The sequence below is a fragment of the Nipponia nippon genome, unplaced genomic scaffold (genome assembly GCF_047370975.1).
Source record: "Nipponia nippon isolate SJK-2023a ecotype South Korea unplaced genomic scaffold, ASM4737097v1 scaffold_4, whole genome shotgun sequence".
NCBI lineage: Eukaryota > Metazoa > Chordata > Aves > Pelecaniformes > Threskiornithidae > Nipponia > Nipponia nippon.
In genome coordinates, this window is record NW_028262358.1 from 44,434,898 (window position 1) to 44,448,554 (window position 13,657).

Here is a 13,657-nt window from a genome sequence, read left to right on the forward strand (position 1 = left end):
AAGTAGAATCGCTTAAAACTTGTGTGTTAAATCATATAACTGTTCCTCCTAGGAGGTCCTAGGTGCAACGGTCTGTTGTTTAGTACTTGATCGGAAAATAAAGAACTTAGTATTTTGACTAGATGGATGACAGAAGTTTTTAAACAGGCCCTGGCAGTTGGCAGGTTGGTTGAACAAGTTTTTGAAGCTAGCTAACTACAAAAAAAAATTGTGGAAAGGTGACTGAGACCCCCCAGGTAAATAATTTTATAGCTTATATACAGCTGTAGGGTTTTAAAAATAAGTTTTTTTGGGAAAAAAACAACCTCACAAACAAACAAAAAAGCCCAAACCCACACTTTTTGACATTTCACCATAGTGTTGATTTTTTTTTTTCAATTGAATTTTTGTTGTATTATACCCAAGAAAGAGAACGTTTGTTGGTTCTCATTAGTAAACCTTGTCCAAAAATACTTGCTGATATCCATGGAAAAGCTAGTAGAAAATATGTGTAAAAAGAGTTAGTGGGTAGTTGAATGCATCCACAAAGGAAGCGATCAACAAGTTGCCTATAACGTATGAAATTAGTAACGGATATATGTCTGCCTTGGCTAAAACCAGAGAAACAACTTTATTTTGTGGTCTAATGATTATATAAATACACATCATGTATTGCATTTCAAATAGTTGTTTAATGGGAGGTTTGTAAATAGGCAGTTAGATAAGCAGTATGTACACGAGGGTACAGTCAAAGGACGTAAAAAGCAAAAATTGTGAAAGGAGTAGCATTTGACCGTTATATGTCTAATGAGAAGCCCCAAACAGCTTTTGTGCCAATAAATCCATGTGCATGTCAGGCAAGCTAAATGACATTATATACACGTAGGGAGTTTGAAGAGGTGTCATTGTATTTCTCATAGCAATGCTCTACTTCCTAAGACACCAGAATCATTTTGTATTGAGGGATTTTTATTTCTTTATTTTTAGCAAGTTGTCTTGGAGAGGAAGGAGGTGCAAAAAGGGGTTACAGTATTTTTCAGCCTTGTGCTTTTAGCATTGGAGGGGAAAAACATGCTGTCACTTCATTGTGCTGTGCTATTTATTCCTATTCTGTTGTTATTCCTCAGCTTCTTCCCAAAACTCACTGTGATCCTCTGTGGTAAGAAGCATTGCTTTGTTTTTCGTTTGCTTACTTTTCAGCAATAACACCGGGGACAACGGTGTCATTGGTGAGACCAATCAAAATGACTCTACCGAAACAATTCACGACAGTTCAAGGGTACAGGCCCTGCACTCGCAGAACTCACCTGGAGTCATGGTTAGTATGCAGTTTTCTGTAACAGTGTCTTCACTTTGTGCAGTCCGCAGCTTACCACACGGAGTTTTGCGTTGCCAGGTACTGATCACTTGAAGCGTAGGTCTGCCTTGAGGAGGAAGGGTTGTTCCGTGGATCTACTAGGTATACCACTGCTGTCCGTCAGCCTTGTCCTAAAGGTCTGGGTTTGCAAAGCTGAAGCTGGTATACATAATTCTGCACTTCTTACCAAACGGCCTTTGTAAATCTTGCCAAGAGCAACTAGTTTTCGTGGCTGAGAAGGGAGAGGCTAATGCAATCAGGGCAGCCTCTCATTGCCTCGGAAGGGATCCCCTCCTTGAGTGTTAATAATTTGGTTTTGTGTAACTAGACTTATGCTTATAAAATGAACCCAACACATCTCTTAAATATTTAAACAAAGCCTGAAAACCATTATTTAAATGTAGGAGATGTCTACACAAGGTTAAAAACACATGTATGTGCATTCCATGCCATTGGCCATGCTTTCTAAATCAGTAGTGAAGGGGATGTATGTAGATGTTATTATTAAAGAAAAAATAGGAAACACCCATGAGAAGGTTGAAGAGTTAAGTATCCAAAAATTAAGAAACGGAATGAATGCTGTCTGTGTAATCTTAAGCTGCTCCCTATGCATACTGTGATAAAATCTTTAATTATGTGATCCCATGCTATTTTTTCTACAGGACTCCTGCCTCAGTCAGTGCAGAGGATGGTTAGTGATCTCTGAATAAGTAGCTATTTGATACTTCATTCTGTCTTCATATCCCTCCACCCCCACCCCGTGTCCCTATTTACTGCAAACTATTCAAATCCTGGTCTGAATCAGAAATATTTTCTCATTTCCTGGAGTGTTTTTACCTTTTTGTAGCATCTGTATGATTCACAGACATTAATAGTCGTGGTTTTTTTTTTTTTTTATGAGGTAAAATATTTTTCACCTTGTTTCTGTCTTAGTCCCCAGTATTCTGGTATTTGTTCACTCTGCAGACCCATTTCTTCTTGGGATCTTGTCCAAGTCTCCCACTTCCAAATATGTAGGTTGGGTCTTGTCAAACCTAATCTCCTGTTCTTGCTGCCAGGATACCACCATGAAATTTTAGGAGATAACAACTATTTCCTCTTGCTTTTGGTGCCTGTCAGCCAGAAGAAAGCGACATTAATTTTTCCCAATAACTTTTTTTCTAGTTATGCACTTAGGCTGTTGAATTTAGACTGTTGAAGTATTCCTCTGGAGTATTGTGTTTAGTTTTGAGCTCCCCACAGACATTGACCTCCTGATGAGAATCCAGCAGATGCCACCAAGGGGATTGAGGAATGACGTACATGATGCATGAGGTCAGGCAGATGGGATGTTTTAGTCTTTGTAAGGCTAAAATCTTTTGTAAGACTGGAAGAGCTTACTGCTGTCTTCAGCTTCCTATGGAAAGACATAGAGAAGATTGAGCACGCTTTTCTCAGAGGTGCCCAGTGACAGGATAAAAGACAGTGGCTGCAACTTGCAGCCGTGGAAAACTACAATTAGATCAATTGGATTTAAAGGGATTTTGTGTGGTTTTTGGGGGGGGGGGGTGGGGTTTTGTGTTTTTTTTTTTTTGTTTGTTTGTTTCTTTTTTTTCCCTACCAAGAAGGTGGTCAAATACTGGAAGAGGTTGCCCAGAGAGGCTGTGAAATCTCCATCTTTGGAGATATTCAAAGCTCTGCTGGAGATGGCCCTGAGCAACCTGCTCTAATTGTACCTGCGTTGAGTGTGTGTATGGTGGAGGGGATTTGGACTAAATGACCTCCAAAGCTTCCTTGCAATCTGAATGATTCTATGACAATTTAATGGCTCTGTCCTCTCGTTTTCCATTGAGAAATTGTTACCAAGTGCTGGAGACCAAACTTTTCATTTTAGTACTTTGGAAACACATAGCTGGAAAAGTGGAACAGATGAACACATTCTATTCCTTAATGATTTAAAAAAAAAAATCTGGATTAGTTACTGCAAAATGTTTTTTAAAAAAATCTTAGATCCCCCCCCCCCCCCCCCCAAACATCACACATAATTGCAATGATGCAATTTGGAGCATGACTGTTCTATAATCATCTCCCTCACCCACCCCTTGCATTTTGTGCAAGGCACATGTCCAAATTTCAGTGATGTTAAGCAACTTACCAATGCTGTAATTAACCTTTGATTAGATAGCTATTGCATTGATAGATGTTTTTTCCAACAGAATTTAATAAATGCCCATGCTAATTTTGTGTGTTTCTTTTTATTTTTAGGAGCTGCCAACACGGGAAACTATTGAAGATCTCAGAGGTACCTTAAAGGCTTTATAAATCCCTTTAAACCTTTGTTTAATCATTGCTTACCACAAAAAAAAAAAAAAAAAAAGGCACAGAGTACCCCGTGGCAGGTTCTGTTGTGCCTCATGTTAGGAACTGAATGGAAAAGCTTGAGAGAACAAAATCTCAAGGGAATTCTAGCAGACTAAACTTTCTCAGCTGTCAGCCAAGCTGTTTGGGATGCAGCCTTTTGGTGAGAATGCAAGTAGCTCTCCCCATTTTGACATGGTGAGATGAAACAGCCTTTCCCCCACATTCTTGGGAAGCTCTGTGCCTCTAGAAAGCTTTAAACAAGGAAGCCTATGCTCAGATTGCATCTTAAAGCCCTTAAACATCTTCTGACTGTAGTCTCCTGTTGCGACTGTTGACCTTTAGCTCGGTAGCGTGTACTCCAGCACACCTTGCTTTGCCTACAGTTCCAGTGCTTGAGATGTATCAATATATTTCAGTTTATCTCCTTTTTATTAAGGTTGATTGCCATATCCTATGGGACCATTTAGGAATTGCACACAGTGGTGTAACAAACTTCTGCCACGCTGGTTTATTCTTTCTTTCATCTCTTGCTAAGTGGGGATAATTCTGTGAAACGTTCTAGTTTTGATATTAGCTGTTTCTTGAGCTACTTTGACTATGAAATTAAATAGACATGCTGCTACACCTGTCTTGACCTGGAAGGATTCCAGCTTGCTTTTATAGTATTTCACACATAGCTAAAAAAAAAAAAAATAATCCTTGCTTAGGAACTGTTTTAATCAGCTGCATCATGTGTGCTTCCTTTGCTCTGCCATGGATCTCATTTTGCTAGCTTCATACTTCAGTAATGCACAGTGTTCACGTTTGTGAGACCTAACTCCCATGTTTTTTATTAGGTGTTATGGTATTAGAAGACCAGGCTGCACCGCCAGTTTCATCTACCTCACCCTGTATCAAAGCAGATATATTACCCGTTTCTACAGCCTCTGCTTCACGTGCCACCACATCAGCAATAGCGACAAAACCAGCTGCTATGGAAACATTTTCTGGTAATGGAATAAATGAAAACGGAGGGAACGGACAGCCATATGGACAGCATGGATCCCAAGATATTCTTGTGGGCAGAGATGTAGCTAAAAACTTCTCCAATATTTCTTCATCACAAGGTGATATTTTAAGGACTGGAGTTTCTTCAGAGCCATGGGACAGTGAAAATTCAGTTGTTTCAGACCATTTGAGTAATCCTAAAAGCTACAAAAGAGAGAAATTGCCAGATGGATCACCACAGACAGGCTTTACCAGTAACTGCCCACAGTGCGATGCCATTGCAACCAAAGATCCCGAGCACATGGAAAGTTCTTGCAATGCCGGTAATACCCATGAGGACCTTGATTGCTTGAACAGTGAGACCGCTGTTGCAGTTGTGGACAACTCTCTTCCTGGAGACCAGCTATGTGAGCCCATTAAAATTGTCATCACAATGAGTACTACACCAAACACCACCCTCAGTGACCTAGCGGGCTCTGTCCACCTGAAGGCTCTGGGAACTGAGAGAACGAGCTCAGCCCTCGAGCCTGGTATAGTTACAGCAGGCTGGCCAAGTCAGCAAACTAATGAACAGCTCAGGATCCCTGTTATCACTTTTGACTTGTCCGATGACAGTAAAGGTAAGGCTTGCCCAGAAGTTAGTGAAAGCGAAAGAACTCCAGAATTTTTAAAGGCAGAGCTGTCGTCCAACCAATGCTCTGGCTATGAATCGGGTGATGCAGTGAAGGAACACAGCAACCCAGCAAATACTCCTTTAGAAACTATCACTTCTTCAGATCCAAATCGGGAGAATGCTTCTGAAAATGTGCAGACCATGGATTTAGCTTCTAAGGAAGACCTGCAGAACTTGGACCCGCAGTCCTGTAGAACTGGTCACGAAAAGAGGCACATGCGGGTGCTGAGCGTAGACAGCGGGACAGATGTGCTTTTAAGTAAGAATTTCATGGAGGTATCTGACAAAGAAAAGACCTTACCAACTTCTAAATCAGATCTAGAAGCTAAAGAAGGACAGGTGCCCAATGAATCTAACTTTCTAGAGTTTGTCTCCCTCCTGGAATCCATTAATACCTCAAAGATGAAGGCATCTAATCAATCCGCTGTCAAAATGGAGGCAACAAAGGAAAATGGGCTTGTTGGAGGTATGATGCATGGTTTACAACTCTTTTTGGAATAAAGTAGTTGTGACTAGTTACATTATTTGTGACAGCTTAGCCTGAGATCTGCAGTAGGGCAAATTCCCAGAGGAGAACTGGTTTTGCTAATAGGGCCAGGGTGGGGCTGGGCTTGGTGGGACAAGGTGATTTAGTGAAAGTGTGATAGTGTCAGCTGCAGTTCTTTCAATATTTTTATTTTCTTAAAGATGTTTCCTTTGGAAAACCTAATGCTAACCTCAGTAGGTGTCCGGTGTGTATCTAGTATTCTGTACTAGAATAGCATGCATGTGGCAGGCCTGGATTGTTGGAATACCAAAAATATCTTACAAAAACGTGTATAGCTATAGTATTACACTTGCCTTTGCCCATCTTACCAGGTGTACCTTGAAGAGTTGTCTGTGTGTGCCTGTAAGTATGTAGAAAGCTGGAATTGTCACTGGTGATGGTTCAACTTTTAGCTAACACGTGTGTGCATACACACATATTCCTAAACTTCCTGCACCATTGTGGATTGGTTTATAATTAAAAAAACGAAAAAATCATGTATTTGTTCTCAATAGGCAAGAGTTTCGATTTTTAGTTGCTTAAAACTAAATTATTTGGGTTTTAAGGAGGAAAGTTTGGTCGTTGTTTTCAATGAAAGCCCCCCAGTATTTTAATGAAAAATGGAATGGTATCTTCCCATGCAAGTTCCCATTTAATCAAAAGGGCTTTTATTTAAAACAAAAAACCCCCTCAGTCAGCTAATTTTAAAACCTATATGCAATCCAATTTATAGCTCTTATGTAGAAATATCTGGTTTTAATCAGCACTGTCATTGCTGTCACCTAGCTCTGTCACCCCTTTCTGTTAGGAAGGAATATTGTTTGTAGCATCTTTAGCAGCTCTCTAGGCAAAACTAGCAGGAGTGTTTCGTGAGGATGTGCGATACGGTGCAGTGAAGGCAGGTGCAATCTCGGGGTACTTGCCAAGTGATTGGTGCAATCGGTTTAGAAGATCTGGGCCAAAGTGAAAGAAGACAACCCATATCTTCCCCTTCTCCAAAATGTTTGGTTTACCTCAGATCCTATAATAAGCTGTTCTAAGACAGCCTAAGAGGGTGCAATCTCAATACCTATTTTGCATGGAAGGTAAGAAACTTAATGGCGCTCAGCAGAACAGCTCGGTGCTCCTGTTTTGCAATGGTATCCCTGTCTGTAGACAGACTCTAGGGCGTCTTTGCTCCTCTGGCTCATTCCCACAAGAACCTTCCATTACATGAAAAATGCACATCTGATTTCAAAGTTTGTCAGCTTTTTTAAAAACAAATGTGAAATTCATATTTTTATCTTGTTTAAAAAAAATTAAGTAGATAGTTTTATTTTCTTGATGTGTCATCTACCTGTAGGTTCTTTTTACCTTTCACTCTGCCTTTCCTAACTCTCTTTCCTCTTATCTGTCCTATCAATTACATTAGACCCATATCTCATTCCATCGTTCACTTGTGTCCTTTTTTCTTTCCACTTTGTATTTCTAATTTGTGCCTTCTCTTCCCCCATTCGTTCCTTCTCAGTTTAGCCACTCCACCTCCCTCCTGTGCGACCTCCGTGTTTGCCTTCCTCTTCATGCTGCTTCTCTCTCATCTTTCCCTCTGCTCTTCCTAGCAATCCGCACTGTTGATTTTCTAGCCTTTTCCACTGTCTCGAGCTCGCCTAAAGCTGTTGCCTCCCTATAGCTTGCATTTGCTTCTCTTGTACTTACCCTCCTTTCCATTCCCTAGTCAAATTTTGCTCCTCCTAGGCCTGCTGCCTCTCTTCTGGTCTATCTTACCCATGTCTCCTGCCTTCTCAGACTGTTTGTTCTGCAGAGCAGTTTCTGTCCTGCTCTATCGAGTTTATCAGCCTGCCCAGCTGGCTCCAGTCCATACTCCCTGGTTTCCTAAGATCCTGCTCCTGATCCCCTGCTGAGCCCAGAGAACCCCGCCAGGTCCCCAGGGTGCAGGGGATCGGGTGCAGGGTTGCCTCCGTGTGCAGCAGCACGCTGCAAAATGAGGGTTGCGGCAAGCGGATTGTGATCTTTGCTGCTCCTTGACCGTAAAAAGGAGTATTTACACAAGAATTTGACTTCTGTGTGATGTGACTTAAATGGAAAAGAGAAGAGAGAAAAATTTCAGAGGTAAATTTTTAAAAAAAGTGCAGCTAATCTGCAAAGGGCTTTCAGACATGTACCCTCAGATAATACGAATGGGGAAGATTGCTGCATAAAAGAAAGCAATGGGTGATCAGAATAAATCGGCCTCATAGATTCCACAGTGACAAAAAAAAAAAAAACAACCAAAAACCAACAAACCAAAACGTTATTAACGTGTGTGTAGTAATTGTGCTTTAGATCTGGCAAACAAGATTCTTATTGGAATCCACGATCCTGAGGAAAGAGGAGGATTCTGCTCTTCCCTCAAACCAAGCTGTTACTTAAAGCGACCTGAACTGAATTTCCTACTTTCCTATTTTCTTAAGTCCGTATGTTTGCGAGACGGTGACGCTGAGCTGCGTACCTGTGTAATTAAGCGGCCCCTGCTCATTTCCGGCGCGGGCCCAGCAAGTGTCACCCGGGGAAAGGAGCGGGGCCGGGAAGAGGGCTGCCCTGCCGGAGCCGGCATGGCGGCTGCGGCTCCTGTCGCTGCGAGGTGGCTCCTGCGCCTCAGACCTGTGCTGTGGGAAAATGGGTATTCAATCTGAACTCTTTAAGCTAGGGAGAGGTAGTTCAAAGGCAGTTATTTTTAAATGCAAGTAGGCTTTGTTTTCTAGCCCAGTCAGAACGTGCTGTTTGCTAAAATACATTACTGTCAGTACTGGCAGCTTCCCCACAGTAAGACTGGATTTTAGGAATGAGAAAGCCTCTAATTTGTTTACAGCCTTGCAATTACAAATATGCTTGAACAAAATAGCATCTTAGAACAGATCTGAATAAACATTATTCCCACATTAAAGTGGTGGTTCAAAAAAAAAAGAGTGTGTGTGTGGGGGAATACAGAGCAAGTCAAGCTCTGCACCAGTTGTTTTGAGGGAGGAGGTTGGTTGTGTTTGTTTTTTGTTCTTTTAACCTTGCAAACCGCCTAATTGGCAAAAGTTAATAATAGATGCCTGGTCCAAATGAGCATGAAATGCACCCCACAAAGGTGTTTATTAGGCAGCGTGAGAAACTTGGCAAATTCCTGGAAAGCTGGAGATTCAGAGCTGTGTGTAAGACAGCTGACATTTTGCATAATTTGGAGAAAGTGGGGAAATGTGCTCATCAGAAGTCTTGCAAATGAGTGAACGTCATGGATGGGTCTTTGTTACGGGTGCTCCCTCAAAGAAGTTGTGAGTTCTGTGGAAACAGAAGAGATACCGTCCTGACCACGTAAGCCTTTGCCAGTAGACAGCTCAGTAAAATGCAGTACAAGAAAATCAAAGCCTTGCTTTACACTACCAAGGATGCCAGATTTAATGTGTTAAAATACAGGACATAAAAAAGCTGTTTAAGAGCTGTTCTGTTGCCATCCCATCTCTTCTGGATCGTGAGAAAGTACCACTGACACTGTTGCTAAAAATGACTTTCAGGCCAGTGTCCTTTCAGTTTTGAATCAAACTTGCACCACCCACGTAATGAAAGCCTGTGGAAGGGCAACTGCAAATTTTCTTCAGTCTTTTAGAAGCATAAAGAAAGCCGGATTTATTGGCTGCTTTGGGTCCTTCTGACATGCCTGGAGCTGAGTAAGAGCAGCTGTGCATCAGACTTACGCAGGGCAAAAACTCATGTATGTCCCCTCTGGCACAGCTGGCTCGTAATCTAGGACAAGCAATGTTATCAGCCGGGGAGCAAAGCCTGCCATGGGAGTGGTGGGGACCAGCATGGGAGAACCTAAACCAGGACTGCGTGGCCTGAATTTAGATGTTTTGCAGGCTCTTTTTAGAAAAGGTACTCATCATTCTGGGCAGTGCACAAACCACAACCTCGAGTGAGTTCTTCTGGATCCCAAGCAATTACCCTTCTCCTATAAAAAACTAAAACATGCTCCTGTGGATGTTTTTAGACTCCTTGGTTTTTTTCCCCCTGCATGTGAGAAAGAGGGCTATCGCCTGCCGTATAATCATGGGGAAGAGGGATCCTGTGCATTGAGTCACCAGCCCAAATGACAGCTGTGGTGGGAGGCGAGGGCAGGGGAGTTTGCTGGCAGGCGGGTAGCACCCAGGACACAAAGCCCTGCCAGGTGCTGAGCTCTTCTCTCGGGGCAGCTGTGTGCCATCCCTGACTCCCATGCCAGAGAGGGACCATGTGGTATTTGATGCCCCTCTTTGGATGAGGAGGTTGCAGAGCTCAGTTCTCTAAATCTGATACTGGATGTGTAAAGCTTGACGGGTTGAAATTTTAAAATTTCAGTATTTAAATCAAAGAGGTAATAGTATGTTTGATGACAAGGCATGACACCTGTAAAGAAACTATGAGGTTATTTCGGAGGTCTGTATTCTGACATAATTGTTAAATATAATGGTTAGACTCCTTACCTGAGACCTCAAAAACCTTGACTTTATTCCCAGCTCTGCTGCTGGCCTAGGAGATTGTTTTGAGCAAGTCACTTCTGTGCTTAAGTCTCTCTGTCCTGTAACAGGTACAGTGAGTATCGCTAGTTTTTCCTGTCACTTCAGGATTAATGTGGTAATCCTGATTAATGGATAATCCCATGTGCTTCTCCAGTGCCCATGTTGAACTTTTATAGCAATTCTTGGACTGTGTCAGGTTCCCTGGGCACTCCAGTTTTTTGATGGGTGACCGACTTTAATGTCAGATTTTTCTTTTAATGTATTTGTGGCATAATAGGCAAATTTGAGTTGAGAATAAAGTACGTAAGATAGATGTTTCTGCTAAAACAGTCGATGAAGAAAGGGCTGGGAATGTCTTTAGGATATATTCTCCAGAGATACGAATGGGACAGTTCACAACTCGTAGAGCTTTTGCTTCATGCTGGTACTAACAAGAGCATAGAGCGATTTGAAGTCAATGATCTCTGTGGCTGAACAGGCAACAAATACGTTTTAAAGTGAAAGTTTCTGTTTTGGAGTGTAGTGTTGTGGAAGGAAGTAGATTCTGTAGCAGGGCAATTAATGAACAGAAGAGACTCAGTCTTAATTAGCTTAATTCTGCTTGACCAGATTTCAAACCAGATGGGATTTGAAATTATGATAACAGTGGCATTTTAACTTTCAGGAGTGAGTTGTGGAGATTGGGATAGGGATATACAAGTAAAAGACGAGGAAAAATGTCTGGGAGACTCTGGAGAGAGGGCACAAAATAGTAAAAATATGTTGGAGAAAGTTAGAGCAATAAAATTTCATTCTAATTACCTAATAATAAGGCAACTTTAAAGTCGAGATACACTGACAGTTGGTTATTGTGATTACTATATGTACAAAGGCTGCTCCATTTCAACTGTAAAACTGTTTTCAGCCTCCTCGTGGTGTGGACCAAAGGCTTGTCTACAAAGATGGTTTGGGATACCTGAAATCTGTTCCACAAATGAAAAAGTTTCATGGCAAAGGAAATTTTGGTAGTGTAACTGCACTTAAATTAGGAGCTCATTTGTCAGGGTTGGGGTGCTATACTTTTAAGTAATGTTGCTATGCTGTTACAACTCTCTAGTACAGATAAAAAATGTTTACAGGAAGTATCTTATACCCATATGGGACATATAAGAAATGTTTATCTTGGTAAGGCTTTTACCAGGATAACTAAAGGATGTATCTTGTGCTTAACCAAAATATGAAAATGGTGTACAGACCAAAACTTGGTGGTTTGTGCAGGACTCTTCTGAATCACCCTTCCCCAAGCCTGCCTTAGCCATGAATCCTGATAGTTACGCCTCACATATCTGAGTCATGTGGCATGTAATTTCCAGATAAATTATGAAGTTACTTGCAGAGCCTGAGTCTGAGCTTGGGGCTTCTGCGAGCCCAGCCATGTGTACGCCAGAGATGTGTGGAACGGTGGCTCCCGGTAAATGGCTCTGGTAGGAGGCCACAGGGAAGGTGCAGGTACGCTGCCATGTTGTGCTTTTTACTCTTCTCTTGCTCTTGGAGAGGGTTTTTCCTAGTAACTTGAGCTTCGCCAGCATAATTTCCATGCAAGGAGCGTTTGGTGACGTAGAGTCGATTACGTACCCTGGCAGAACACTCCTAGTCTGACACCTCTGTCTTCATTTAAATACTGAAGGTGTAAGTCACTCGGAAGAAAATGAGTAATAATCATGAAAACCAGTCACAAACCCATCATGGCCCACCGTTCCAGTGCTGGAAGTACTCATCCCCATGGTGTTGTCTGATTGGCATATAAAGCCTGTAAGAAGCAGTACGTTTATGTTTTTATTATTATGACTCTCTACGACTGCAGGGAAAAGAAGTCTGCGAGGCTTGTGGTTTGGAATGGAAAAGAGAGAGGCATTTTCTAAAACCACTAGATAATCAAATTAAAAAATCTTTTTAATTGTTCCAGCCCTAGAGCTAGTTTTGGGCAATATGGGACCAATTAGATTATTAAAACCACAGTTTCTGATCTCTATCAATTATCCTTACAGCTTGAACAGCCCAAGCCTTTAGGAAGGTGATTTCGATTAGGTGTCTGTGGCTCCATCACCTCCCTCAGGTACAGTTGCATCATTAAGGGGATGCTTCAGTAATGCCACAGTTAAATAAGGCACAGTTTCTGCTTAAAATGGAGTTTAAATCTTTAATTAGGAAAGGAAAAAAAGTGTTGTCCATTCCCTTCCACGCTTCTTTTTTCTTTTTTTTTTCTCTAAATAGAAGAAAGTAGGTCAGGAAGATGTATTGAAATTTGTCTTCATGCACAACAGATTTCCCTAAACCACATTTACGCTCATTGTATTTATTGCACAAGAAGTCAGGATGCTTGGTAGTCGTGTGCTACAGAACGAGCACAGGAGACTCAGAACACTGGCGGTGTTGTAGCGAGATTCTTCTTTTTCCTCCTCGTGGCCGCTGAAGGAACGCTGCTGTTCCAAGCAGGAGTTACACGGTGTCTTTATCTCTACTGCCCGTCCCCTCTCGCTTTTGGTACCCTGGCTGGGGATTGTCTGCGGCCCCAGTGAGACTCTTCAGGCTTGGTGCTGCTTGTTGTACTTCACATTAAGGGCTGAGATCTGCTGGGATGAGATGTGGTGGTACAATTAAAGTTGTTCTTATGCTTCTGGATTCCCCCCCCCAAGTAAGTCTGAAGTGTCTGCAGTGAAAAGTGGTTATGTGTGAGTGTCTGAGGCTTTAGGGTGTTAGAGGGGTGTGTCCTGTGAATGGAAACTGGTGTAGAGATGTTCCTGAAGGTAGGTTTGTTTGTGCAAGTAATGTGTTACTGGATCACCTGATATGGTTGGAGGAAAACAAGACAGATGATCTGAAAGGTCTGCATATCCAAAAGCTTGTTTGCTTTTTTCAGTTATATCAGTTGGCCTAATAAAAGATATTATGTCTCTCTACAAGCCTTGAATCTGTTTTATCCTTACACTATCTTAGCTATGACAGCACTATTTCCTGACTAGTGACTCTTGTGGGTTAGGATGGTAATTGTATTGGTAGGAAATATGGTTTAACAAATGGAATTTTTTGTGGGGAGAATTTCTGTGGGTGTTTCCTTGATGATTAAATTTCTAAGGTGTTTAAACAGCAGGTGTTGCAAGAAGTCTGGGTAAGTACATTTCAATACACCTTGCTTAGTGCAAGAAGCTACAGAACTCACTGAAGCACCTCCAACAAGCACCACAAAAAACATTTTTTTTTTTCCATTTAAAAGCATTTAGTTGTGCGACTGCACATGG

The 13,657-nt window shown here is 41.8% G+C and overlaps 1 protein-coding gene across 2 annotated transcripts in view; it reads left to right on the forward strand.

Moving 5' to 3' along the window:
- The window catches only part of PCNX2 (pecanex 2), a 165,017-nt gene that overhangs the window by 8,223 nt on the left and 143,137 nt on the right, over window positions 1-13,657 (forward strand). For both annotated transcript variants that reach the window (XM_087775005.1, XM_087775006.1), the window contains exons 3-5: window positions 1,180-1,297; window positions 3,581-3,617; window positions 4,513-5,802. In XM_087775005.1, the coding sequence (XP_087631131.1) occupies window positions 1,180-1,297; window positions 3,581-3,617; window positions 4,513-5,802 (1,445 nt within the window). The remainder of the gene's footprint in view (window positions 1-1,179; window positions 1,298-3,580; window positions 3,618-4,512; window positions 5,803-13,657) is intronic.